The 13,706-nt window shown below is 37.7% G+C and overlaps 1 protein-coding gene across 10 annotated transcripts in view; it reads right to left on the bottom strand.

The window, feature by feature from the left end:
• Window positions 1-13,706, bottom strand: part of STK39 (serine/threonine kinase 39) — an 89,670-nt gene that overhangs the window by 57,992 nt on the left and 17,972 nt on the right. For 9 of the 10 annotated variants that reach the window (XM_069020759.1, XM_069020764.1, XM_069020766.1 and 6 more), the window contains 7 exons: window positions 11,199-11,311; window positions 6,125-6,233; window positions 4,652-4,793; window positions 2,383-2,438; window positions 630-739; window positions 430-531; window positions 108-241 (listed from right to left, as the gene is read on the bottom strand). In XM_069020759.1, the coding sequence (XP_068876860.1) occupies window positions 108-241; window positions 430-531; window positions 630-739; window positions 2,383-2,438; window positions 4,652-4,793; window positions 6,125-6,233; window positions 11,199-11,311 (766 nt within the window). Of the gene's footprint in view, window positions 1-107; window positions 242-429; window positions 532-629; window positions 740-2,382; window positions 2,439-4,651; window positions 4,794-6,124; window positions 6,234-10,262; window positions 10,338-11,198; window positions 11,312-13,706 lie in introns of those variants that run through there. The other variant, XM_069020765.1, reaches the window with a different exon arrangement.

Raw genomic sequence — 13,706 nt, 5'->3', positions numbered from 1 at the left:
TTACAAAATTCAAATCACACATTTAAAGATTATGTCTTAACTGTAACTTAAAAGTAGTCCGTATATTTTTAAAAATAATTCTATTTTACATGGCAATAGTGACCTACCTTTTGGAAGGATCTTTTTGAAGGCATAAAGAGATTAGTTTTCTAAAGGATTTGCCATACTTTTTCATCATCTCCTTGTCCTCTACACCTGTCTCTAAAGTGGGAGGGTCATTTTGAAGCGTTAGCATTAACACCTAAAATAAACCCAAAAATGAGGTGTGAGCAAAAGCAATCTGACATGTAGAAATTAGAAGAGAAAAAATACTACACAGAATACATCTATTTAGATACCCTGAGTTGCTATTGAAAATGAAGTAGTACTAACTACTAGCAGCATTAGTAATACAGCTAACAGCATTAAGTAATACAAAGTGATTGTTACTTTCATAGGAGGGTATTTGTGATAAGGTGCTGCTCCTGTTGCTAACTCAATGGCTGTTATCCCAAAACTCCACATATCGGCCTTGAAGTCATAACCTCGCACCTGAAACAGAATCAGAAGGGAAAACCAAGGTGGTAATGTCTCAAGTTCCAAAATTAAAAGACAAAATGTTTTAAACTTTTTATTGGCATTAGAAATACCTGCTCCATTACTTCAGGTGCCATCCAACAGGGAGTACCAACAAATGTTTTTCTTACTTTGTTACGAGTAACATCACCTCCAGTTGCTAAAAATGCACTAACACCAAAATCTGGGAAAGAGGAGGAAAGTTGAAATCTGTTAAACTACCAATAACAAAGCAAAAGTTTTACATTTTAGAAATTAAGTCAGCTCCTAAAGGTATACTTATAGAAACTCTCCATTGTAGAGCTGACCTTTGCTGCACAACAAACTGTTCATGAAATCCTACGGAATAGATGGTATAGTTTTATCAAGGAAATCCTCACAAAAACATCCTCGAGTTTAACTTCTCAGTATGTGCCTTCCTGAATAAGGTTGCAAAGGACTCCAGTACATCTGTCACTTAAGGTTTTCAAATATGCACTTTGTGCCAAGGTTTGTATCTGCTGTTGTTCAAACACAAGGAGCTTCTTCTGCATAGCAACTAAATATGAACATGATTTGAACAAGAAGGAATATAGTTTGTAATTTAAATTCTTACAGGAATTTGACAAATCAGAGACAATCAGCAAAGTCATCAATAATATGTATTTAATAGTATATCAGGACATGAATAGCTTTACCAAATTCTAAAATAGAAGGGGGGGAAAAAAAAAAAGCTCAGTGTTCTGGTAACCCATTACTACCATCAGCGACAGCTGTAGGGGAGAGGTAGGTGTGTAAGTGGAAGAAAGAGCAGGTTCCCAATGTGTGCAGAAATACTGTCAATTTTTAATGGAGCTATATGTATTTTCAACTGTACTATTTACAATCCAGCTATACTGATATGGAGTAGTTTACTATAGACTTCAATTTATTTCCTACTGCTTTCCTATTGTTACCTGATTTTAAGGCTGAAAAAAAAAAGCCCTCCAGTAACAACAGAAAAATGTAGTTTTATCATTATTTGACACTGGCATATTAAAGCCCCTAAAACACATGTTTACATGGTACTTTGAAACCATCATTTATACAAAAATTACAAGTTCTGTCTATAGTCATTTTTATTACCGAGGGCTTTCAGTGCTCTGTCACCCACTATAGACTGTGGAAGGCCTGGCACTGTGCTGGGGGAACAAGGCAGGTATCACCACCTGCTCCCTCTGTTTTCCAGATAATCTGATACCATTTTGAGAGATGGGATATGAACCTTGCTCTTAGGAGGCCAAATAATCTTATTCTTACAGACTACAGCTCAAGAAGCACATTAAGGCACTCAGAGGACATTGAAGATGCAAAACTGCATCCAACAGACAGCACTGCCAGACAAATGGCAGATATGCCAAAAATAATTCCCAGCGAGATATATCTCATGCATCTCAGTGACTAGTTAACTTATAGTCAAAGTCCTTATGAAGGGCAGTACACACAGATTGTTGGATCCCCAAGAACTATTACAACTACTTGCAGAAAAAAAAATGAAATTAACAGAAATATCAGTTTCTACTATTTGCAAGCTGTTTAAAGTTCATGGGTGGATCAAATAGAAACACTAAGAGGACATCAGAAAGTTCCCTTATATATTTGATGGGACACAGAGAAATACTGAATAATTTCTGAGTCAAGTATCATTAATCAAGAATCCTGAAATCTGAAACTGGGTAACTTGTAGCTACAGCACCCCAAAAGGAATAGTTAAAAGCCAACAGGAAAACTTCTGCCCTTGATATCAGTTGGTCCAGCTTGCAATTACCTTTTTCTTTTATTTATCCATTACTCTACCACCAACATTACCTGCTATTTGTACAGAGCCATCCTCACCCAGAAGAATGTTGCCAGCCTTCAAATCTCTACAATGTACAAACAGGGGTTAGCATGAAAGTGCATACTGCACATTTTAAGCAAACAAATAAATATTGTACACTTGAATAGTTTCAAAAGACAGCATATTCAAATTTAAACCAGAAAAAGGAAGCTGAAGTGCAAAATGTAACTGAATAACATTAAAACAGAGCGCAGAACTCAAACTCTCACAAATTTTCAGGTATAAAAAGACCAGAATTCAGCTTTAGCATAAAATGAGCAGAATTCAGGGATAGTTTTTAAGAAAATAGGTATTTAGGTCCAAAGTCTGTTTTACCACGTTTTACAAATATATTCTCACAAGCTGAAAGCTTCCAGAGCTTTAAACGAAGAAGTAATGCTTTTTCACATCCAAGTGCACCACTAATAAAGAAGAAAGTTGAAAAAAATTCTCCTCTTTGATCTCTTCAGAGAAGAGACCTATCTTCAGGAAAGGTAAATGCACTGCACATTTCTACCCAATTAAGCTGTTAAAGCTCAGGAATCGCAGCCATATTTTGCTATAGGGTATAGTGATGAAAAGTTACTTGGCATTGAATGTGTTCAAAATTTAGTAAGTGCTTAAGAGTTAACAATATCCATTTAACACACTCTTCACATGTAAAGAAAGAAGAAAACTTTGTGGTTGTTTTGGTTTGGTTTGTTTGGGTTTTCTTTAATAGAAACATGTACCCCATTCTTAATGCACAGTTTAATACTGTCATACAGAATCTATCATAACAAGACTTGAGAAAATTAATCTTTCCAAGTTTTATTGAATTTACATTACTACTGAAAGGTAACGTAACCTGTTTCCTCATATATAAATACAAGATAGATAGATAGATAGATATAGATATAGATATATAGATATATAAACATATAAAAAAGAATGTATTGAAACAACAGAACAAGATCCCTGAATAATTCTGAAAACATCTCCAACTAACAAATGCCACCTCACACAGTATTCCATGAACAGTACCACAGCATTCACCTATAATGTACATAGGAAGTTGAAGACACAGTGTTTCAACTTCAACAGGACTTCTGCACAGTTTAAAAAAGGAGAAATCTCAGATGTATCATACAGACCTCTCTTTTTACCTTAAAGTACTTTAAGAATAGGCAAGGGGAATTCACAAATCTGACCTCAAAGAGTCCTGTTATCCTTAAAATCTCATGAATGTGCCCTTCACAAAAATATCATCTTAACAGAATACTGTGAATTAAGATCTGAGGCAGATCTTTGGAATTCCAGACCAGAAGTCAAAATAACTGTACTTTATTTATCCATTTATCTCAATTTTCTCTCTGCAAAAGGAGGAAACAGCTCTTGCTTTACATCAGTGACAGTTCATTTAGGAGATATAAGAAGTACACATAAAGAACAGTTACTGTGCTACATCTGTACCACCTCCATTCTGAGAGTCCTATCTGCAGCAAGCCTGGTTTTAGGATAAAAGAACAGAGCTTGAAACAGCTTGAAACAGAGAATCCACTGCAGGCACCTTCCTAAGAAGAAAAATTCACCTCAATAAAATTAATAGGAAGGTCAGAACACACTTCCAACAATGAAACAGTGGGAACAACCTCTGGGTTCCTACAGTAGATATGTATAGACCACCCCAAGGGATCTGCACAATTTACATGGAGGAAGTCAGTGGAGAGAGAATATACAGAAGACAGCAATCATTAGATGCATATACACTAAGATGCAGTTCCACAGTACCAATCCCAGCTTCACATGTGGTCATAAAAAAAGGTCTGTAGAGTTGTGATAGATATTTACTGACTACCAGGAAAAAAATCATTTCGCATTTTGACAGGAGTCCCCAAGCACCCAAGATTACAGGTTTACTGTGCAACGCAATAACCAAGTCACAAAACATATCCCATAAACTAGAATCAGATTAGGTAGCTGGAGCACCAGCAGGAACAGGAATACAGACCACAGTTCTGGCATGCTTATCACAGTACAAACCTATCCAAACTAGAAAAGAGAGATAGGATAAAGACCCAGGCAAATAGTAAATATTAGTAACAAACTGCAACCAAGATTACAGCATCTGCTCAAGAACTACCACTTGATAATTCCTGATAACACTTACAGCATGTGAAAGAGGCAATACAACTTGCTTAGCCAAGCCACTGCAGCTGACCAGAATCAACAAGCTACAGTCAATTTTGAAAATGCTTTTCACTATGTATATGCTCCTACCTGTGAATTTGCCCATTCCTGTGCAGATAGTCTAAGCCCTCCAAAACTTCTTTAAGAATTGTTGCTATTATGGGTTCTTCAAGGACACCATTTTTGTGCTCTCCTCTGTTGACAATATACTTTATTATATCAAGCATTGAACCTGTATTACAGATCCAGGAAAGAAAAAAAGCATATACAAAGCATTATCACATCGGATTCTTTAGAAAGCTGTATTTCTTCATCCTTTCTATGCTACTGCAATTTAAATCTTTGCATGTATGTGTAAATGCTTCATGTAACTAGCTCTTAGAATAAAGCACACCACTAACCCATCCAAACGAGATACAGAGCACTGCTTTTTCTCAAAAATACTGAAACAATTAATGATCCATTAGAAAGATCTGCTAATAGCTTGCCAAGCAACCACTTATTAAAAATTCAGGATTACCCCATACTTGAACAGATATGTACTGCAAAGATCTTGGTTTATTATCCAGTTTAGATTACGGTTCACGTGTTCACGATGTAAACACACAGCTGCAGGTTTGGAAGGAGACAAATTCAAAGAAACGATAACGTTCCCAGTGACACACAGTTTGACATTGAACTTCAGTTATTATACATTTCAAGGCATTTAATGCCTTGAAAAAAGCATTTTGTTTTTATCCAGGCATTATTCAACAGCTCACAGTACATTTCTGTCATGAATCACTAGTTTCTCTCATGCTCTGGGCTCGCTATTGCTTGAACTGACCAATTCAACCAAATGCAACACAAGTGTTACGAGCACTTCCCATCCTTGTTTTCCAGCTCATAGTGAAGTAGCCTGCTGCCACCAAGACTAATCTTGAACAACATCGTGTAACAACCAGGACCATCACACCTTATTTTGGAGCCTCTCTTTTCTAAACTACAAGCACATTAAGCTCAGCCCCCTTTTTCCCTCTTCCAGAACTAAATAAGAATTTTATACCATTAACCATCATCATAAAAAAATGCAATGAGTGTTTGGTTAGCTTAAGCAATAAAAAGGATGCAATACGTGTAATACTTGGCCCAGGATGAATCTTACCTGAATAAGGAATGAGTAATACTCATTATGAAATCAGAAATATATGCATTTTTATAAAAATACAGGGGATCCTAGAGAAACTCCATAAAAGATCAGATTGACAGAATTGACTTAATTCTAATCAGTTTTCCCTATACAGCCTTAATAGAGAATTTTGATATACTGATTCTGAATGAAAATTTAATTCTGTTTATGTAACTACTGTATTTCAGTAATTCTTAGCCTGTCCTATGAATACAGATATACAAACTTTGTAAACTTGCACATTCCTGCTTAAAATGCCTACATCTCGAGGTTCATCCTATGTAGTGTCTACCCCTTCTCATTAGTTAGTTTAGATCAATGAACTCAAAGGTAATACATTAGGGAAAAAATCCTACAATTGCCTTGCATCGAAACAAGTAAAACCAGTAACTTACCTCCGCTTAATAGCTTCATAACTAGCCAAAGTTCATCCTTCACCACAAAAGATGTGTAATAGGTCACCACATTAGGGTGATTGCACTGACTCATTGCTTGAATTTCTTTCTGTAAGAAATACAAAGCCCAACACAACAGAGCCAGCTATCAGTTTTGCTAATATAAAGTTTAATTTCCAAAGTGAAATACTATAACAGAACTAAAGTATGTACAGAGTATGCACCAAGGCATTAAAACATTTTAATTTACCTAAAGATCTGCATGCAAGAAAAAGCATTATTGCTAAGAACACGAGGGAAGTTTGGCCAGGAGATTCAGGCATAGCTACACCACTTTTCTTCTGAGAACAGCAAAGAAATTACTGACTGTTAAAGTCTCAAATTCACAGTAAGCAATGAAGAATGAGTAGTGTCCAAGAGCTGACAGTGTGGGTACAGACTGGACAACAAAATGCAAGGCAAGATCAAAATCTACTGCATTTTCTGTTGAAAGGGGAAAGTATCATGGGAACAGGTAGGAAAGGAGGAAGGAAGCTGTTGGACAAAGGACACAGCACCTGTGGCTCAGCTACTGTGAGATGGACAGGTGGACACAGAGCCACGCAATCAAACAGAAGTGGAGAAAAAGCAATATCACAGACCAAAAGTCATAGGAAACAATTGACTAGAGGAACACACAGTCACCAACAGATGCACAACGTGGCACTACCAAGTAACACCATCTATGACACGCCACAGCTGTACACATTAAGAATGACTGTCTTGTATCTGTTAATTCAAGCAGAGTCCTTTTTGTATTCACTCTTTCACATAATTGCTCTGCAACACCTTTCCAGCCGCTCTCATTCTTCTGCCAATCCTTTACATAGAAGCATGAGGCCTCTTCTGTACCAGAGGGTTTGGCCTCAGACCAACTTAAGCTGCCACAACCATACTTCTCCCCGAAGAAGAGGCCCAATCCATCCCTGGTGCTAGAGGACATGCTCCTGGAGGGTGAGCCAGTGCGGAAGCCAATCCAGGTAAAAACAACTCTTCCTCCTCTCCTCCCTCCCTGAAAAGCAACTGCTTTGAGATGGACTGTGTTTCTCTCTGACTCAACAGCATTTGGGCAAGTTAGGCACCAAGCAGATCCGCTTAGGTTAATTAAAGCTGCCACAAATGCCATCTTCAACTTTCAACCTCATTTTATCAATGATTGAAAGAGGTTTTTCGTTATTTGCAATGCACTGAAAATCACAGCTGATTTCTAATAAAAAGTTAATTATATGTATTAAAGACTGGGATTTAATCTCATGGTGCTTGTTGGTATTGAAGACAGGCTGTAGTCTGACACACATTTCAGCTTGTTCTGTTGTCCAAAGTTGTCCTCCTTAGACAACTTCTGAACCCTGAACTACAGAAAGAAGAATGCCTGGATAATAAGTCAATGAGCCTGAATATTAAGAGCAATTTTTGAGACAGGTCCCCCTCATCCCCCAGAAGATAGTAAGTGGAAAACAGAAGACAGACATGTGGGGCACATTTCCCTATCCCAGAAGACACGTCATCCTAAACATAAGACAAATTACCACCTCAGGTTCTTAATTCAGCCTCCCATTCCAAACCTTAACTGTAACTCTCCCACTCCTGGTTACTATTTAATTTCTTACACTGTTTTATTATTTTCCTGTGCTGGTAATACAACAGTGACTCAAAAAGTCCACCTGACACCACTGGGCAAAAATGCACCTCATCTATTTTTCTCAGACATTAATAATGCAGAAATGTAACTAATTGACTGAGATAAGATTCACTATCTTTAACTGTAAAGTGCTTTGAATATTTTACCTCCATGCATCAAGTCATGGGCAACAACTGAGCTACCACAGTAACCATGGCCAAAGGCACCTTGTGTCTCAGCTTTCATGACTTTTTTTTCCAAAGAGTCTTTGCAAAACAAAAATAAACAAAAAAAGTATCTCATGAGAGATAAGGGATGAAATTTTAGTCAGGAAAGAATTAATTTCAGACTTGCAGTTCTAGAAAGCTCCTATCACAAATAGAAGAGTAAGCCTCCACAGATTTCTGTTATTTGGCTGTGGCCCATGATATGCACAGATGAGAGAGAAAAGCATTCATTTAAAATACACTTCCAGGGAAACAGCTTGCAGCAGAACATCCAGGAGAACATGCTGGAGCCTTCTTCACATTCATGTCACCATAGACATTCAACAGCAGCAAAGTAACAGCAATGTAAGTCTCTTCCTCATCCCTCTCTTCTCCCTGGCTTGCACAAGCACAGGCGCCTGTGTGCTGCACCAGGAAAAATGCTCAGGTTAAAAGCTAACCTCTTTCAGCCAGGTTATTCCTGATCCAGTTTCACTGAGCAGCTGCATAAAAATGTCTTTCAGCCTAAGGGCAGGTGGGTGACACAGTTAATAAGCAACTGCGAGACAGCTCCTTTCCATGCTCAGCCGCAGCACCCAGGCCAGGCCCAGCTCCCGGTGACCAGGCAGGTGCCACCGCCCTGCGGGTGCGTCCCCAAGGCCTCCTCCACCTGGGTACGGCCCCTCACGGGCCAAGGGCTCCTCCAGAGATCCTGCCACCAAGGGCAATCCAGAGCAGAAACACAAACAGCCCAGGAAATCTGTTCAATCAAACAGCCATTCTACAGAACATTCTTTAGATTGTAGCCTTGAGTTTTTGATTGTTTTAGAACACTAGAGGTAAAGGAACGGGGAAGATACCCAGTCAGGACAGTACTAAGGACTGGACTTTTTCCTTGGCTCAAGGGGTTAAGTTACACTTAGGTTACAATAGTGAGAACACAGGACATTGCAGGAAACAGAGTATCGAATTTCAGGAGTTTGGCAGTTTGTGTAACCTCAGTAATATTTAAACTCCCTCCCACACTGCCTTTCTATTTTAATTGACACTGGCCCAAATCCTAGGTCTGCTTACATGGGCACCAGGCTTGATGCATTTCCACTTCTCTGAAGGCCACACAGCTGAGAATTTAAGAAGGGTGCCTGTGCACAGCATTCATAAGCACTCAGCACCAGCCTTTTAAAAAACCAACATGTTCAGAGAATTTTAGAACATCCCTGTGCCAATAAAAACTGTTCCATCAGAAAAATAAGTGATTAAAAACTGATTAGACTCAACATTTTTAGACTCAAATTCTGCCAAAAATGCAAGAACATTCTAAGTACTATCAACTGAAATGAAAATGTTAGTACAGTTGTAACAAGAGTTTTGAAGGTCAATTACGCCTTTTTCCAGAAAAAGTCTCTATTTTTCAAGCACAATTTTGAAGTTTCTCTAATAGAACTGAGTCATAAGTATACTGACCCTCACAGAAAAAAGTTAATTATGTATGTATAACGCATGCACATATGTGTACGCGCTTCTTTAGGTCTCCTAATCAGGAACCAGGAAAACCAGATTTCATGTTCAGATCAAAACAGGTCAACAAAAGAAACAAAAAAATCTGAGCACAGAAAAGCAGAAATTGACTTATGTTAAAAAATAAAAAAGATGGTATGGACAGTTGTCTTTGTACCAAAAGAAAGCAATATAGGACCAAAAATTCAAGACCTACTGCCTCATTTGACAGACAGTGGAGACATGTCAACAGTAAAGACACTCAAGCACTTGGAAAGGTAACTTTTTACAAGCTGGTAATTAACTGCAATCATTTCTCCAGACCACATGAATTTCTCTTGCAGATTTTTGGCAGTTTTGTCTGGCTTTGCTTGTTCGCTTGTAACATTTTAATTCTTAATTCCCAGTATTAGATCAAATTCTAACCAAAAAGATCCAATTTTGACCATTTTATGTTACAATTATTAGTATTTATCTTTTTATAGAAATGTTCTTTGGGGACTGTAGCTGTTAATACATCATGCACAGCATCTCACCTTGGGCTGTTCTCTTTTAAAGACAGTTCAGAATTTATCTTTTGAGTTTTCAGTTGACAGAATCCTCACTACCTCAGAAGTAACTTCCACTACCACAGTCCTCGTAAAAAGCACAACAATGTCGCATACAAGCTGTCACATAAACTGAAGGCGAATGCCATCAATCACCAGGGGAAGAGCATTTTGGGTCCTCCACTGTAAAAAAGCCATTTTATCTGAAGAAACTGGACGGACCATACCCTCTGTATCAAATTCAAGATAGCTTTTGCACTGGCAATTCCCTGCTGAGGAGATCATTTCCTTCAGAGGCAGGAATTTCTGCATTAGAAAAAGCCCACAGTCTCTAGGCAGTAGTATAACCTGTGGAACAGAAGAAAGTGTTCTCACTTTTAGAATGGTTTTGTGTCCTTCAAATCTTGTTATGCTGCCTATATATAAACACGCATTAGTCTCATAAGCACCTAACTAGGAGCATTAGAAAGCAATAGGTTTTGGGTTTTAACAGTTCTTTGTGAGTTTGTCTGGATTGCCATAACCAGTGCAGAGGAAAAACTCCTGTGGTTCCTTTTTACAAATGGCCTCTTACAGGTCCCTTTCTTCTCTGATCAGTGGCCCAAACAAGTAACATTCTTCAAACATTCTTGTTATGGCCTATCGGATGAATGTGTGTTATTAGTTTTAACAAAAGTTACCTTGTGTAGATGGCAGTGTAGCCATTCCTCCTTTTCTCCTTAAAAGTTATCATTACAAAATGATCCAACATGTTTTAGTGCTTTAGACATTTCAAGGAAACCTACTAAATTTTACCTTCATATTTTTAATTAGTGTTTAACCAAAGGAAAATGTATCTTTCCTCAGTATTAAAAAAAGACAGACAACCAGACAGTAATTTCTTATAAATTGAGCTTCCAGGAAACAAGAGTTTAGGGTCTTCCCACAGTTATCCCAAGTTGATTATCCCAAGATTCAAGTTTGCCCATCTTATTTTTTTGACCTTAGAAAATGTACATTAGAAAATTATATCTTTAGGGAACGGTGTAAGTCTTTCAGATCATTTCCAAATCCTTCTGTCACATCCTACATAAAATTCTAACCTCACTCTTGGACCAAGCAAAAAACAAAGTCAAAGCAGAAGGTAAGTTTCCATGTAACATACTGCCCCCTGCTTTACTTACAAGTAATTCATCCATACTGGTTTGGCATTTTTCTAAGTTGATCCTCTTTATTGCTACACGTTCTTGCCTGGGTTTGCACAGCGCTGCCTGGACAACTGCTGTAGCACCGCTACCTGAAAAAGGGCAGAAAAGGAACAGTCTTAATATAATAGGAGCTAAACCAGCGACCAGCGTAAGAAGCCCATACTGACAAAGAACTTCAAATCTGCTGCTTATCCTTTATCAGTGCTTTCCCCACATGCCTATCTTTTCACTAGCAAGACACCTTCCACACTAGTCAGATGGAAAAGAAAAACCTGAAAGTTTCTTTTCCATACTCCATAAAAAATCCAAAGTCAACAACTTACTTATCAAGACATAACCACCACCTCAATGCATTTCATAGTTTGGGAACCATTACACTTCTGTCTTTGGATACACCTGTTTTAATCAAGAACATGACCTGCACGATTGATACAATTTAACACGGAGAGGTGGGTACTGTGTTTTATCCAATATTATTTCTTTCTGTTCTTTCAGGTCAGTCCCTGTTTAACCAGGCTTTTTGTTCCCCTATCCAATGAACAGAAAAAAATCAGTAAACTGTACATGCCAAATCTTCTACAGTTCCACCAGTGTTCCTGCTCCTTCATCATGGCTAGAGTAACACCCTACAAAGAGCATGCTGGTTCTTGTGAAGAGCACAAGTATCATACCACCAGTGAGAAGATGCAGGTTAGTGAATGGCCCAGCAGAGAAAGTCGCTCATGCTTACTTGGCATGCAAATCACATATGGTCACACAAATACAATGATAACAAAGCCCATGGGAATTGAACAAATTTGGGGTAAAGGAATAGAATAATTTTCTCTAGTATGCTTTATTTGTGAACCACAGGAGTAAAAGGTATTGTTGCTTCTTTTATCAAGCACCCACTGGCATTGCCCCAGTCAGTATTGCCTCACTAAATTAATGAAATGATTGCAAGTAATATCCAGAAGGAGTTTAGCTCAAGTTGCACATCTTGCTGCCATGTCAAATACAGCAATGTGTGCTTCCTCAAATAATTGCATTGTGCTCATGCATGCAGAAATCTAAAAGCTCCCAACAAGCTTCTACCTGCAATTCTAAATATTTCAATATAAATTATGGACTTCTAGTAAGTCATTTGAGCAACATGTTATATTGGCCTGCTTATAACCTATGTTCTATTTATTTGGCACGTCTTAGATGAATACAAATTGTGAACAAAAAGCCTTTTATTGTCAAGCTCTACAAACGTGGATTCAGTTACCAGCCGACTTAAGAACAATTGAGAGCTTTTCCCTCAGCACATCTGAAAACAGCACCAACAATACCTCATGACTGAAAGTTATTGTACATGTTTTAATTGCTATTTGCTTAGCTATTTTCATGTATCGTTGGTTCACATGATGTTTTCACTCAAATCACAAAGCTTTTTAACTGTGTATGAATTTCATGTCAAAATTCTGAGCTCATCTTTAAAAAAAAAGTCTCTCTAAAAAAAAAATCTCAACAGGACTAACTAGTCATGTTTCTGCAGGATGTGGTCACAGACAAATATTGACATGTCCTGTTCTGTCTGCTTACAGAACAAAGCCTTTAAAAATTCCAATAATGTAGGTAATAAAAGACTTCAGAGATTTTAAAAATTAAATTAGACATCCCAAGGAAGAAACCACCGAGTCAGCACAATTCAGTTAAGGTAAGACTCATTTACATCGCTTTAATGAATTCATCATTCAGTAGACATCGAGACACAAATCCTCTCATTACTTTGACTACACAGATGTACACTGAAACAGGAGAAATAATATTTTTAGCTATTAAGTCTACAGGAAAAAAAACCAAGATCATTCTTATGTATCTTTTTCATCTATGCCAGTAGTTTTATCTACTTGTAGAAAACAACCAAGATCCTTGCTTTTAAAATAGATTTGTATACAAAGGCCACAAAAAAGACAAACAGAACAAGCACACAGAGAAATTATTCACCCAATGCCAGGATAAAATCTTGACTGCTTCCTCAAGTTAAATGACAGCAAGTAACACTTCAAAACATTTTGGAAAAATTAAATTACAAAAAAAAAGTACATTTTTCTGTGTTTTCTTCTCAGACGGAGATGACTTACAATGGCATGTTCTTCACCACATTACTAAGATGTGCTGACAATACAGAAAGCTTTCTAGGTTTAGACTGATGCCAACATACCCCATTTCTTCTTTCTCCTGCTTATTTAATACTCTAATACACAATACACTCTAGTTTGAGAGTAAAGTGAATTTGTGCAGTCTTCATTCTCGGTTGGACCTACATACATATAAAACCTGTTTGGAAAAGCAGTTTCATGTACTGAAGGAGAAGACAGACACTAAGTAGCTGTATGCCTCCTTCCTCTTAAAGATGTTCTCCGGCTCACAAGGTGAACAACCAAGGATAGAGGTAAGGAAAACCTGAAGCTTTCACATCTAGTCAGATGACTCCTTTTGTCTCATCAACTAAACAAG

The sequence above is a fragment of the Aphelocoma coerulescens genome, chromosome 7, assembly GCF_041296385.1.
Source record: "Aphelocoma coerulescens isolate FSJ_1873_10779 chromosome 7, UR_Acoe_1.0, whole genome shotgun sequence".
NCBI classification, from domain to species: domain Eukaryota; kingdom Metazoa; phylum Chordata; class Aves; order Passeriformes; family Corvidae; genus Aphelocoma; species Aphelocoma coerulescens.
This window is presented reverse-complemented; position numbering and strand designations above follow the sequence as displayed.